Genomic DNA, 15,284 nt, shown 5'->3' on the forward strand with positions numbered 1-15,284 from the left:
TGTTCTGTACATTTTAAGGATGACTGTTTTGAGAACAAATCTCAATATGATGCTTTCTTTGCCAGAAAACTGTTGCTCAAAGATAAGTCCGTGCCGACTATTCTGGGAACAACGACGACGCAAACTGTAAGTAGGCCTAATCTATTTTAAACTTTAAACTACTTTTTAAAGCGCAATTTCATTCATTATGAATAATCACAGTGTTTTTACTTAGTTTACTTGCATATTGTTCTGGCTGGGGCGTCAATAATTGATACATAGGCACTGACGTTAGCCAATCATAACAGTGGGCGTTAACACTGAAGTCTTAAATGGAAAACGCCCCCAAAACAGACTGTTTGAATCGGAGGATGAGAAACAGGGTGGGAAAACGTCATAAATCACTAGATTTTAAAAGTTTTTCTTAAAAAAAAATATATTAATACTATAATTGCACCTAAGGGAACATAATAATACAATAAAAAAAACCATGTCATGACCCCTTTAAGTTGTTTCGCGAATAAGAATAAAGCTTTCCTTTTAACAATGTCTCTCAACCCCCTAGTATTAAGAGAAACAAGTGATAAAGACATAAAATTAGAACAAAACGAATAGTACAAAAGAACAAATTATCGTCCAGTAACTTATATAATCAACTTATATCGCTTGTCCGAGCGACATCACTTATAACAGTAACAAAAAAAAAAGCCTTTAAAAAGTCCATAACAGACTATGTGCGCTGCAACCAGCAACTTTAAGTAAACAGCAACTTAAAGCATTACTGTAGTCTTTAGACTAAAGGGAAAAAACTTGAGAACCATCACGTGTTTGAGAAAAAAAAAGAATATTAAAGACAAACGGATTCATATCTTAATTTCTCCTTCACCGTGAATAAATGCACGAGCTCCCGCGAAAAAAGCTGTTTTCCCTGCATCCCGAGCCTGTTTCACCAATGGCCACAGCTTTGAGCGCCTCTCACGATCACCTTTTGAGAAGTCTTCCTTGAAGAGAAGTCCATTAGCTTGGAGAAAGGCAGAAGTCTTAGCCCGCTTCCAGATTTCATTTCTTATCACTCGCGATGTAAACTGAAGAATAATGGGGTCGTGGACGGGAGTCAGCTGCGCTCTTCTTGCCTAGTCGATGTACGATGTCAATCGTTTCCGAGAGCCGCCCTGAATCTTCAGGTAAAACAGCTTTGCAGATTTTGATGGCCTGCAGACGCACATTTTCATCTTTATCTTCTGCAACACCATATAACCTTAGATTCCATCGTCTGGAGTAAGATTCCATCTCATCCATTCGCTGTTCAAGCCTTTCGACTGGCTTTTCCAAGGCAAGCATGCGACCCTCCATCTTGCACATCTTCTTCTCCATCTCTTTAATTTCAGCAAAAGCAGTGTCAACTTTCTTACTCAGCTCATCAATTCTCTCAGTGTTGCCACTCACCAACTTTTCAATGCAATCAGACCTTTCGTTGATAAGTTGGGAAAGTGTACCGATCAGCATTGGAGGACGCGGTCTTAACGGACTTCATTGTTTTCTTCTTCGCAGCAGGTGATTCGCTCGGGGTCACCGGTAACTTCGGAAATTCCTTCTCATCCATAATCATCTTCTCTAGGAGGACATTCCCTTCAGCACAGCTTTGACTGTAGTCGTGATCACAACCAAGCTGCATGCTGTCGCTAGTGCTGTCTTTCGACGAAGAATCTAAATGTCGGTTTCTTTTCTTCCCACCCATCCAAAGTGACGTTAAAACTCACTTAAGATGGTAAGCTAACAAAACAATACTCTAAATCAAAAACTGTAGTCTCCAAAACCGAATTAGGCTAACATATTAGACTTTTGTGATGCAGAGCTCGACAAAAAGAGTCAGTTCAGGTGGCCATCTTGGTCCCTGTTGAATGGGACAATTAGGTACCGGTATACATTCTTTTAAACAAAATATGTCAGCATAATGATAAAATACTGAGTGGACATCTCTCATATCGGACTCATTCAGAGTTTGTGGAAGTCTTCATAAAGGTAATGTGTGCTCACCCTGTAACCCTTCGTAATGATAAGAGCGGTTTGTTTCTTCTAAAAGCTGCCAATCAAAGTTGTGGTTTAATATTTCATTTAAATGAATCTCACCAAGGCACGTGACTTCAATACTGCCATATCACACAAATGTACTTTTCTTTTTCCTTACATTTATTTAGGCCTCTTGTTATTCATCATTTCTCAATGGAAATATCTGTGTGATTAAATGTTCAAAATACTATGAAGTGTTCACATTTAAAACATGTTTAACCATTTCTGAGCCTAAATATGATCAAGTGAGTCAAAGTGCATACAAAATATTCCAGGTTAAATACAATTTACGCTTTATAGATAGCATCAGTGGTCTGCGGTATTTAAACATAATTTTTTGCACGCTAACCGCTAAAAAAAACTAAATGTTTTATATCTTTGTGAGAGTATCAGGTATCGCCCTTTCAACATTTAATCAGAAGCAGGATATGAATGACAGATATCCATAATTCAATTTTCACTAGTAACAATGCTAAAATTGGAGATCAGCAAGGATTACTTTAACTGAACATGTTCATTTTTGAAATCAGTAATTGTGTTTGCACTAGTAAAAACATTAATTCTTCATATAAAAATGACAATTACTCACAGAAATGCACATTCTTAATAACAAAACCAGATTTTCAAAAAGTATTTCACAATGATCTGTCATTCACTACGGTTCAAAACGCAATTACAGATATCTATAATTCATTTCTTACAAGTTATAGCAATATACTAACTAGTAAAACCAATCATTTTGCTATCAATAATAATGTTTGATTATTGTTACTAGTGCAAATGTCCATTCCCGATATCAACAACTGAATAACAAAATGCTAATTTTCAATATATGACATTTGGTTTTCACTAGTGGTAATGTTCACGTATCTTGAAATGGATGTCAGCATTGCGATGTAGCATTTTGTCACACTACTACGACAAAGTAGCTTGTTAATAGACAATTTCAAAATGTAACTAAGTAAGAACTGTCGTTCTTTTGGTCCTCAAGACTGCTGCTTGACTCCAATTTAAGTATATTACTACAAATGTTCCATTCATGTTTTACAAACTGAGGGATGAATCAACATTATTTTCTTTGGTAATCAACAGCAGGCGACAGATAATGTTGATAGAGCTCAAGTTGTATTTAACCCAGAATATTCCTTTAAAATCTATGTGGTGATTCTTCAAACTGAGTGCAACAAAATCAAAGCAGTATAAGGATTCCTTTAAGTACATTTTAAGGCATATGATTACAATTAATTGATTAACATTGAGTAAAAATATACTGGACGGCTGGGAATTGTCATCTCATTAGAAGTACAATCGGTCTGAAATAGCTCCTGGAAAATGGGTCATGACTTGCATTCGAATCCACCAGTGCGGCTCCATAGGGTTGTATCGTGTGTAGGGCTGTTTGGATGTGATGGCATCTGTGATGTCATTTAAAACAGGATCAAATTCCCGTTGGCCGCTGTTGCAGTAGGAGCGCATAAGAGCCATGTACTGCTCGAAGTGAGCTTTCCCATAGTCCTCCTGAACAACAAGGGGCGCCTCCTTCCAGAGCTTCTCTGCTGTTGACGTTACTATATCACGTGTTAGGATGCCCGTGGCCACGATAAAGTTTCCTGGCTCGATGACGGAAACTTTGACGCCCCAGGCCTTCATTTCATACCGGAGACAGTCAGAAAACGCCTCCACGCCATATTTGGAGACACAGTATGGAGATCGCAGAGCGTTGCCCATTCTGCCATACATGCTCGCCACGTTCACCACGCGTCCTGTCACCAAACAAACAAATAATGTTAAGACTAAGGTCTGCACGTAAACATACTTTTAAAAGACATGTTCTGGGTTCAAAACATGTTATAAGCTCAAACAATGTAATTTTGACTCATCCCTCAATAAAGTGCCTATTTTAAGTCTTCCATAGAAGAATTATTAGTTCAGATGTAGAATTGTCTTAAATCATCCTTTTAGCAGTGGTGCTATTTTTAAAGGCAGATGAACGTCTGGTTATGCATTACGATGTAATTTCTGTGGGTGCAAAAATATTGTCATCCGGGAAGGGTTGCACTAGCTGTGCTTAAATGTGCTATATGTAAGATTGACATCAAGTGTTTGAAATGGGTACTGCAGTCCAAATTCAAAATATTGGAGAGTTGTCTGCCCCACCTCACCACAGACTCGAAGCTCATGCGGGTTGCCAGAATGAAGACAGGCAACACGATTTCTGTGCTCTCTCGTCTCCATCATACAAAGGCCTCTCCAATATTTATCCTTGCTTTACTACGCCTCTGGTCACGGTGGTGTTTAGACATATGGCGAGGCTTTTCATGTCGGATGGAATCTGTAATCTCTGATCCAGTTCATTTGCTGGCTTCCATGGCTGCAGCATGCAGTGTTGTTTGCCTGCAAACTTGTTCAAATGTGGCAACCCAGCAGTGTCGAAATACTATCACGCAGGCCAAAACAAACTAAATTCTGGCCCAGAATGGAAAATTCAAATTAGAATATACTGGCTGAGCATTGTTATTTGAGGAGCCAGTATTTCAACTTAGCATGTTTCTTAATTTTCTAATGACATATTATGGTCATTGTATGATTTAATACAGTAAAAATATTACATATAGCACTTTAAGGTCTCAATTCGGTGTAATGTTCAATGTTCAAACTAAGGGTTTAGTAACTACTAGTTTGTAACCAAGTCAGGGATTCGTTTTGTTGGACCACCCGTTCTTAAAGCAAGACTTATCTTGTAGGTTGTAAGTTCCTGTTAAGAAAAATGTAGTCGCATAATATGACGTTTACCTTTATTATCCCAATGAACAGCCTTACATTTTTAAACAGAAGTGTTGAAAAGCAATGAATTTTAGTGTTTTCTTGTTATGGTTGATGCTCAAAAATCTTTTGGTTTCATGAAAATATTAGCGGTAATACATTTCATTTCCATTGAATTACAACACAGAAAAGAATAAGTAATTATCATAAAAATAATAACATTTAGGAATTGTATCTAAAATGAATTCAATAAAAAAAATAAAATCATTATGGTCATGTAGACGCATTAAACTGCGTTTATTATCAGTGTAAGGTCATAATCGGCTTAAGGATAAACCGATCGACACACTTAGCTTTTTACCCATTACCCGATTTAGCGTAGCATAACATGTAAACACCTAAACAGGCATTCTTACCGGCTTATTCAATGTACGCAAGTGTTGTGTGCATGCCTCTTTGTGGTTTGACATCAAAAGCAGAGAATAACGCGATTATTTCCAATCTCATTTAAACGCATTTCCTTGCTTTGTCAGAGTTTTTAAATAAGCTGACTTTTGTTTAGGTTATATGTATGGGTTCCGTTTCACTAACCGAATGGTGCAATGTTCAAATACTAAGTAGTGTGTAAATCGTTATTGGTAGTATTTATTAAGTTGTAACTTGCACATAGCTGGCACATAGCCCCTGGTCACATTGCCCGACATTAACAACGTATCAACTTCAAAAATGATTGTGGTTCTCAAGGCCACACATTCCAAAGTGCATGTGATTGAACCACTGATCTGTTAAGCTCAATCTAAACATTCCTTTAATTTAGTGAAACATTGAAAAGAGCTGCAACTGCCAAGAAACATTCAGGTACAGCAGGCCTAAAGGTCCCCAAGGTTAAAAGGCACTTTTGATTTATTTCCTCCCAAAACTCTAAATAGCAACACAAACTACCACAACACTTTTCTAAACACTCATGTGTCACTGGTGTCACAAAATGTTCCTGATCCATGAGGTCATCGTGTGTAATGTGTAAAGGTTGATATTTGAGGTAATTTGATCGAACATATATATAAGAATGACTGATTTTATCACGCTTATTCTGAGACAAAATACAGATTTGTCCTTTTCAGTTTTGATCTAGGTCATTACAACCTCAATTCAGAAAAAGTTGGGACAGTATGGAAAATGCGGTAACACTTTACAATAAGGTTCCATTCATTAACATTAGTTAATGCATTAGATATCATTAACAAACAATTCACAATATATGTTTTACAGAATTGATTAATCTTTGTTAAATGTTAGTTAATACAAATACAATTGCTTATTGTAAGTTCATGTGATCTAATGTTCTTAACTAATGTTAACAAATGGCAACGTATTGTAAAGTGTTTCCGAAAATGCTAATAAAGCAAAAAGGACTGATATCATGATATCGATTACAGACGAAAGATGGTTACGTCTTTACGTCTAAGGGGTCAGAGATCATGCACATTCAGAAGAGGTTTTCCTGCAGGATGACGCCAAACCACATACTTCATGGATTACAAGTGCACGACTTTGTAAGCAGAGAGAGTGTGTGTGTGTTTGTGTTAGTTTGGCCTGCCTGCAGTCCTGGCCATCTCCAATGTGGTGCATTATGAAGCTAAACTTAAACTTATGTATTTAGTGCCCAAGTGCTTAATAAGTGTTAGTAGAAGAAATTAAGTTACACAGTGGTAAACACTCGACTGGCCCAACTTTATTGGAACGTGTTGCAGTCATCTGATTTGAAACGTGTATAGTAAAACATTTATAAATAATTTGAATTTACAAATATCTCCTTATTGCTTTTTCAAGCATTTTCCATACTGTCCCAACTTTTCCGGAATTGGGGTTGTAAATCTAAAAAGAAATAAACAAAACATTTGTAAAAGACCCACCCACTCTTAAGTAGGGGGAATAGAATTGTTATGAAGAATGTTCAGTGGGCTCGACTGACCAAACCACAATGGAGATTAGTTAGTTTACAGAATTCTTGAGATGTTATAAAATGCCAAAAATTATTGAAATAAACTGGAAATGGTGAACCTTTTTTGAATACTGTCAGTTTTCAGGTGAAGTACAGGTTCTGTCACAGTGGAACAACAGTTTGAGAATCATTCTGAGCAAGAACATTTAACTGCCAAGTGCCAACACATTTATGACTAGTTAGCTGAATAATAAAACAATATTCCGTTTAATGCTACAGACATTTGAAGGTACAGTAACTCTAGTATTGTTACCAGCACAGCAATGCAAAAACACACATTAAGCAACGAGACCGCATGCATGCGATGGCCAAAACTTTTGCATTTGAGTGCAGTATGTTTCTGACCTAAAGGTATATGATTATTACTAATTTGCAATTTGATTAAAAGTCAAAACAAGCTATTATTTTACCTCTAGCTCTGCGGATAAGAGGCAGAAAGGCTTTGGTTACTCTGATGGTGCCCCACAGGTTGACCTCTGAAACCTGCTTGTACGTGTCCATGGTTGTGAACTCCACCTCACCGAACGTTGAGATGCCAGCATTGTTCACCACAGCCCACAGACCTGCACAATTATATGATTACAAACACCATCAAACTTGGATTTCACAGGGGATCTGAGATTTGTGTGTTTGATGATCTTTGCCCATACCTTCTAAGAATCTTCAACAAATTCAGACCATACAATCTGAGGTCAAAAAGATAAGTCATCGGTCACCTTTCTCTGGGTCTTCCAGGCTGGCGGTCACAAAATGAACGGCCCGAGAGACCTGATCTTCACTGCAGACATCCATCTGTACAACCTTCAGCTGTTCAGAATGAAGATTCTCCAGATCTTTCGCACCTTCTCCATCCTTATTTCACAGACACAAATTTTGAACAGAACATTTGGTAGTTGGAATCAGGGCGGGACATCATGACGGTACCGTGTGAAGGCAGAAATGTGTAAACCGGTAGATATTCTGCTAGTGTTCATGGGTCAAAACAGATGGTGTCCTTCAACTTTGCAAAATTAGAAATGGAATTAATTTATTTCATTTTACCAATAAATGTTCAAATGCATGCATATTTATATTCTGTAGTTTGAAAACACTGAAAAGCAGTTATGCATGGTTAAATGTAAAAAAATATATATTAAAACAATAATATTTTACTTTGATTGAGAAATATGATCAATTATTTTTAACACAAAAACACCGCTTATATTTTGAAAATATAATTTGGTTAATGTGTTTATTATTGTTTGGAAAAATACATATTTTGTGACATTTTAAGAAAAAAAATGTGTCCCTCAACTTCATGTCTGTGGTGTTATAATGAAAATCATCCCTTAGGGAGGGTAATTCCATAAGGGGGCAGAGCCAATCAAGAAGGGGGCAAGGTAAGCCCAGAAGAGGGTTGGACCAGGTTCAAAAGGGGCGACACCTCCATACATGGTTAGGTTAGGGGCTCCTGCCCTTTTTTGGAGCTAGCCCTGCTAAATCCTTCTCGATTTGATAAGATTTTAATACACATTTTGGTAAATATAATCTTAATGATAAGTCTAAAATGTTCCATAAATGTTAACCTTTTTAGAAATGTCCAGATTTAAGAAAATGTATCATTCGGTTTATCATGGTAACACCACAGAATCTTCACAGACAATAAACAGACAGAAAGTTTCTATTGTTTATTTAAAAAAGCATACATTTAGCCTTTGAGGTGTTACTTTAAAATATATCCAATTTCCTTCCTTCAGAGACAATTAATCGTATCATTCGTCGTTTTCAGATCTTAATATTTATTCATTAAAAGACTAAAATCACTTTAAGTTGCCACAGTTAATTTGACATGTCTTTTTTTTTCCATTTGTAAAAAAATATGATTAAAATATGCAGATATACAGTATTATAGGTAGTTTAAAGTATTATTTTAATAACGAGCATCTTGACAAATTTCCGCCATGTGTTTGCCACTTTATACTAAACTATAAATCCACAGCACTATTTAAAGGGTAACTAAACACCTGCTCAGAGTCTGACTCCACCCACTAGAAATATTTGAAAATGCAGAAAAAGTGGGCAGACCCCGGCGGGGATAGAGGGAACGAACCGAGTGCGGGGCTGAGCGGGGGAGGTGGGAGGTACCGGAGACTCGTAGTGACGGATTAATTGACAGCTGCTGTCAGACTCTATGTTATTATTATTCCTCACACGGTCGCAAGACGACATGTACATGAATCTGGCGTGGTGAGCTGGAACCTGCTTATGTCAGCTGTCACCGCTTACGTCACGAAGTACCGCAACAGCCAATAGGAAAATTCAACTGCAGTAGCCACCGTTCAACCTGAAGAGGGCAGCACTCAGACGTTTTTACACCATATATTGTAGAATTAAAACACTTTATACACAAATGTCAAAAAAATTACTTGAATCAATGACCAGTACTAATAAAGCCCCATTCTTACAGATCATTAACTAAAAAAAGTTGGTTTAGGGTTTAGTTACCCTTTAAAAATGAGACATTGTGCAGAAAACAATAACATAATCCACCAAATGTGTCACAGATGGACAATTCTGTTGGTTATAATTGTGATTTATTTTATTTTATGAAAAATATATTGTTTTATACTGTAACTTATATAAAATTGCTCATATAAGGGTATAAAAAAACATTAATTTACTCATATTTTGATCATACTGCCCACCCCTAGGAAAAACATTTTATAGAAGACTGTTGCAAACAATGCTATTGTAAAATTATTTGCAAGAATCTTGTGAAATGGATTTCATCATTTAAAGCTAAACTTCCGCCTTGACTTTAAACCCTTATATAATGTTTACAGAGCAACTGTGGTACAACAGGAGCTGAACCCAGTTGCACATTGCAAGAATAGTTGAGTCATTACCTTAAAAAGGCAGGCTGCAAACACAGTAAAGCCATGTCTGTGCAAATGTTTGGCCAATGCATGTCCAAATCCACTGTCACAGCCAGTAATGAGCACAGCCTTTCCTTCAACCTACAGGAAATAATGCAATATTACAACGGAGTGTGTCAACAATTCACTGCCCTGGTCAAATAAAAAACGCTTCATTTTAGTGTAAATAAAGCGTTTAGCGCACGTAAGCAAACGGAACCGAATTGTTGTGCGTATTATAAATACAGATAATTATCTTAAAAAACGTTTTAATTTACCACTAATGCCTTGCACAGCACTTTGCATAAATTTGACTTGGCACACTGCATATGCATGCCAGCATTTGAGGCAAAGGTAAAATATGTGTCCAATTGGCTTTGGAATGCTGTTTAAAGTGTTTTATGTGCATATGCATATTATATGCATAAAGTATTAATACCTTCTCAGTCCCGCGGGGCAGTCGAGGCATGGCCACGTACAGTACGAAGAGCGCGTACATGAACACGATGCATTCAGTGACGCTCGCCTCCGGGAAGCCGCAGCTGCGCGCGATGAGGTTGAGCGCGGACGGCAGGCCGAAACCCAGGATGAGCGTGAGAAACACGGAGAAGCCGATTAGCAGCGCGACTCTCACCAGCGGCAGCGCAGCCATCTTGAACCACTGTTGACAACTCGCGCGGAGGCGGGGCCATATAAGTAACTGTTCATGAATTATGCAGATTGTTGAAAAGTACTTCATGTTTACCTATTAAGAACAGCGAATGATTTAGAAGGGAGGTACAGGCATACATTATTATACATATATTATTCAGTAAACGTAGTAATATTCCAGCTAACAATTTTTGGTTCCCAGAACCTTTCTAGAACGGAAATTGTAACGTTTTGTTTTTCTTTTTACGGATGATAACGCTCCCCCAACATTCTCCTTTCTGTTACCCTGCTGTACATCGATACTAAATCTATACTATATGATCCATTGCTTAACTAATAAGAAGTTTAACACATCAAACATAATTTTGGAGGATTAAATGAATATGCAAGATGCATTTCGTCCATTAATATGTAAGAATTGCTGGAACATGTTTTTATTAATATTATTATTATTTAGTCATTTATTTATTACTCAAAAAACAGAACCTGGATTTGCGTTTCATACACTATACTAGTGCATCATATTTTTTCCTTCACTGGATATTTCCGTTAACTTGCATTGGGACCTTACGTGTCTCCACAAGCGTTTAACATGCACAAGGTTGCCAGATAAGACCCCAGTTTGAGATTTGTACTTGCGCAAATTGGAAATAATCTGCCTAAAGTTATACTTATTTTGTGCAATCTGGCAACCATACATGGGAGCGCTATATTTATCTTGCTTTCACCTTTGAACTAACTTAACGATCTGTAGTGCAATATTCTACTCAAGGAAAAGTGTTATACGGCTACTCTGTGTCCATTCTTGAGGCTGCTTGTGATGTTTGGTGCTACTTTGCAGGTAAACCATCGAGACCCGCATCATGACCCTTTTAGCATGTAAACGGGTAAAGTTTTAGAAAAAAAAACAAGTAAACTCGCCTGCTTTGCGACAAACATTACAAGTTTTTTTTTAATTATTATTAAAACAGACCCCTGATGTAGATATTGTTAAATTGAATAATAAATTAAAAGGGAATTAGAGATGGCAAAATAAATGTATAATCTCAGCCTTTATTCAGTTTTTTAATGGCTGATAGAAAAGTATCTATATTTGTAGAGCAATACAATACTTTATGCAATTGCAGAATAGTCTCACTAGTCACAGGCACACTTCAGAAAATTGAGTACACAACAATTTCTGGGCTTAAAAGATTCAAAAACCATATCAATGCAGAACATTGTATCTCAAAAGGAATACAATGTGGCCCCCCTACTTAAAGCCCGATGTGGCCCCTGGCCTTTACCAAAATAGTTTGCCCACCCCTGTCAAATGCAGATAATGAATTTGATTATTCCAACATTTGTATAAGATATTTTTAGATTGTCACACAAAAACCTCTCCGCAAAGTTCTGGGATGGGTAATTTATGGTTATAATAATAGAACCTAAAAATAGCCAAGAGAACTCTCTTTCTCTCTCTCTCTCGCTCTCTCTCTTTATATATATATAAATATATATATATATATATCGATCAGCCACTAATATTGTGTAGGTCCCCCTCGTGCCGCCAAAACAGTGCCAACCCGCATCTGAGAAAAGCATTCTGATATGACGTTCTTTTCACCACAATTGTACAGAGTGGTTATCTGAGTTACTGTAGACTTTGTCCAAACCAGTCTGACCATTCTCTGTTGACCTCTCTCATCAACAAGGCGTTTCCATCCACAGAACTGCCCCTCACTGGAGGTTTTTAGTTTTTGGCACAATTCTGAGTAAATTCTAGAGACCATTGTGTGTGAAAATCTCAGGAGATCAGCAGTTACAGAAATAATCAAACCAGGGGCCGGTTGCATAAAACTGTTTTAGACTAGACTTACTAGTTAGTCATCTAAAATGTTGGTCTTCATTTTTTCAGTCAGTTGCATAAAAACTTAGATCAGTCTAATTAAAGACCAAAATGTAAGACAGCACACCTCAGGCTAACTTTTGTTTACATTCCATTTTGCCAATGAAATAAAGGGGCTTGAGTTGAGACTTGGTTGAAGACTTTGACTTCAGAAATGGTAACAAAATGTTGTGTTTTTAATTATTTGGGTTAAATCACTAAATGTGTTCATTAAAATATATTTTGAAGCATTGTAGTCCTATAATAAGCAAATATTCTCAGCAAATAAAAATGTATTGAGCGTCCACTGTCGGCCATTTTTTTAAGCTGTTCAGTGTCTTATTTTTCCCACAATGCAATGCAAATTAGACTGCCTTACTAAAGACAACTGTGAGCTTGTTTTATGCAACAGGCTTTCTATGGCATCTTTAGCTAGTCAAACTAATTGTTAGATGCAGTCTTAAGTTAATGGCTATGTTTATGCAACCGGCCCCAGCCCATCTGGCACCAACAATCATCCATGCGAGTATCTAATCTGCCAATGTTGTGGCAGCAGTGCATAAAATCATGCAGATATGGGTACAAATGTTTGTTGCGATCTCAGATTTGTGATTTTTCTTTTTAAATGATAATGCTGATAAGGAGCATTATTTTGGTAAATTACGAGCCATTTGATCATAAATAGGGCAAAAAGGATGTTTATTTACATGTACGATGTGTTAATTTATTAAGGACATTGAATTGAGTGTTTTCTCTTCAATTATTTACTTATTTATATCTCCTGACTATGTTGATTATGTCACAAGCCTCCTGTGTTCTGTATTTTATTATGGATGTTGCTTGTTTGTTGGTTATTAATTATTCTTGTTTGTAGAGGAATCATTTGATTTCATTATATGTTATCTGACGGTATGTGTAATGGACATGAAGCATAATAGTGATACAATATATAGTTTCATCAAAGAAAAAAAATCATTAATGCAGTTTCACAAAGTTCCACAGACTGGTGCTATAACACATTATGAGCCCAATCTATCAACTCAACTTCAGTTTGTGATAAACTGTGATCATGTTGATTTAAAAAAAACACAACAGTATTTATTTTAAAAGGATAAATTATTAATCTTAGTTATTACTTTTTTACTTTTTCTCACTATGCATTAATATGTTTACTTGGCCCTAATTGTTATGTATTCCTTCTCTTGTCTCACTGTTGCTCTTTGTTTGTCATTTTTGTCACTTTTGTAGTTCCTTAGTTTTCACTTTTGTCACCCTTGTAGCTCCATAGTTTCCCTGTTAGCTTTCGTGTTCTCTGTTCATTGTTTTCACCTGCCCTCGTTAGTTTGCCATTGGTTTCTGTTTATTGCAATGTTATCTTGTTTGAGTTCTGTTTGTTCATTAGCCCCCGATGTCAAGAGCCAGCGCCAGTGGTCTTTCCCGTCCAAGAGCCAGTGCCAGTAGCCATGACTGTCCAAGAGCCAGTGCCAGTAGCCATGACCGTCCAAGAGTCAGCGCCTCTCGAGCCTCCCCGGGCTCCTCCTCCCGAGCCTCCCAGGGCTCCATCTCTCAAGTCCCTCGAGTCTTCCAGGGCTCCTCCTCTCGAGCTTTCCAGAGCTCCGCCTACAGAGCCTTCCAGAGCTCCGCCCCTCCAGCCTCTCGAGCCTTCCAGAGCTCCGCCTACCGAGCCTTCCAGAGCTCCGCCTTCCGAGCTTTCCAGAGCTCCGCCTTCTGAGCGTTCCAGAGCTCCGCCTTCCGAGCCTTCCAGAGCTCCACCTTTCGAGCTTTCCAGAGCTCCGCCTTCCGAGCTTCCTGAGCCTCCCCGGACTCCGCCTCTCAAGTCTCTCGAGCCTCCCAGGGTTCCACCTCTCGAGCCTCCCAGGGCTCCGCCTCTCAAGCCTCTCGAGCCTCCCAGGGCTCCGCTTCTCAAGCCTCTCGAGCCTTCCAGGGCTCCGCCTCTCAAGCCTTCTAGGGCTCCGCCCCTCAAGCCTCTCGAGCCATCTAGGGCTCCGCCCCTCAAGCCTCTCGAGCCCTCTAGGGCTCCGCCCCTCAAGCCTCTCGAGCCCTCTAGGGCTCCGCCCCTCAAGCCTCTCGAGCCTTCCAGGGCTCCTCCCCTCAAGCCTCCTGGGGTTCCGTCCCTCAAGCCTGTCGAGCCTCCCAGGACTCTGTCTTGCAAGCCTCTCGAGCCTTCCTGGGCCCTGCCTCCCGAGCCTCCTACGGCTCTTCTCCCCGAGCCTCCTTTGGCTCCGCCTCGAGAGCCTCCTATGGCCCCACCTCCAGAGCCTCCTACGGCTCCACCTCCCGAGCCTCCTAGGGCTCTTCTCCCCGAGCCTCCTACGGCTCCGCCTCCAGAGCATCCTACGGCTCCGCCTCCAGAGCCTCCTACGGCTCCACCTCCCGAACCTCCTACGGCTCTGCTCCCAGAGACTCCAGAACCTTCTAGAGCTCCGCCTCCCGAGCCTCCTACGGCTCCGCCTCCCAAGCCCCCTACGGCTCCGCCTCCCGAGCCTCCTATGGCTCTGTCTCCCGAGCCTCCTATGGCTCTGCTCTCAGAGACCCCAGAGCCTTCTAGGGCTCCGTCACTAGAGCGTCCTACGGCTCTTCTCCCCGAGCCTCCTACGGCTCCGCCTCCCGAGCCTCCTACGGCTCTGCTCCCAGAGACCCCAGTGCCTTCTAGGGCTCCGCCTCTAGTACATCCTACGGCTCCGCCTCCCGAGCCTCCTACGGCTCTGCCCCCAGAGACTCCAGAGCCTACCAGGTCTTCGCCTCGGAAACCTCCCACGGCGCCACCTCCCTCGGCTCCGCCTCCAGAGCCTTCCAGGTCTCCGCCCCTAAAGCCTCCTACGGCGCCACCTTCCTCGGCTCCGCCTCCTGAGCCTTCCTCGGCTCCGCCTCCTGAGCCTTCCTCAGCTCCACCTCCAGAGCCTTCCAGGCCTCCACCTCTAAAGCCTCCTACGGCGCCACCTCCATCGGCTCCGCCTTCAGAGCCTTCCAGGCCTCCGCCTTTAAAGCCTCCTACGGCGCCACCTCCCTCGGCTCCGCCTCCAGAGCCTTCCAGGGC

At 40.0% G+C, this 15,284-nt stretch overlaps 1 protein-coding gene across 1 annotated transcript; it reads right to left on the reverse strand.

Moving 5' to 3' along the window:
• Positions 1 to 2,135: 2,135 nt before the first annotated feature.
• On the reverse strand, positions 2,136 to 10,650 carry LOC127635399 (D-beta-hydroxybutyrate dehydrogenase, mitochondrial-like). Its single transcript, XM_052115400.1, has 5 exons — positions 10,148 to 10,650; positions 9,700 to 9,810; positions 7,531 to 7,666; positions 7,225 to 7,377; positions 2,136 to 3,812 (listed from the first exon to the last, which is right to left on the reverse strand). Exons 1-5 carry the CDS (start codon positions 10,445 to 10,447, stop codon positions 3,346 to 3,348), a joined length of 1,167 nt encoding a protein of 388 aa, XP_051971360.1. The 5' UTR covers positions 10,448 to 10,650; the 3' UTR covers positions 2,136 to 3,345.
• Between the last annotated feature and the right edge of the window lie 4,634 nt (positions 10,651 to 15,284).

Source organism: Xyrauchen texanus, chromosome 42 (genome assembly GCF_025860055.1).
Source record: "Xyrauchen texanus isolate HMW12.3.18 chromosome 42, RBS_HiC_50CHRs, whole genome shotgun sequence".
In the NCBI taxonomy this organism is placed as follows: Eukaryota; Metazoa; Chordata; class Actinopteri; order Cypriniformes; family Catostomidae; genus Xyrauchen; species Xyrauchen texanus.

What these genes read in the sequence shown, in the direction of transcription:
- LOC127635399 (XM_052115400.1), bottom strand. Translation starts at nt 10,447, where the DNA reads ATGAAGTACTTTTCAACAATCTGCATAATTCATGAACAGTTACTTATA. An exon ending in TGCCCCGCGGGACTGAGAAG is followed by an intron (nt 9,811 to 10,147) that starts GTATTAATACTT and finishes TATTTCCTGTAG; the next exon opens with GTTGAAGGAAAGGCTGTGCT. An exon ending in TCTTATCCGCAGAGCTAGAG is followed by an intron (nt 3,813 to 7,224) that starts GTAAAATAATAG and finishes GTTTGGTGACAG; the next exon opens with GACGCGTGGTGAACGTGGCG.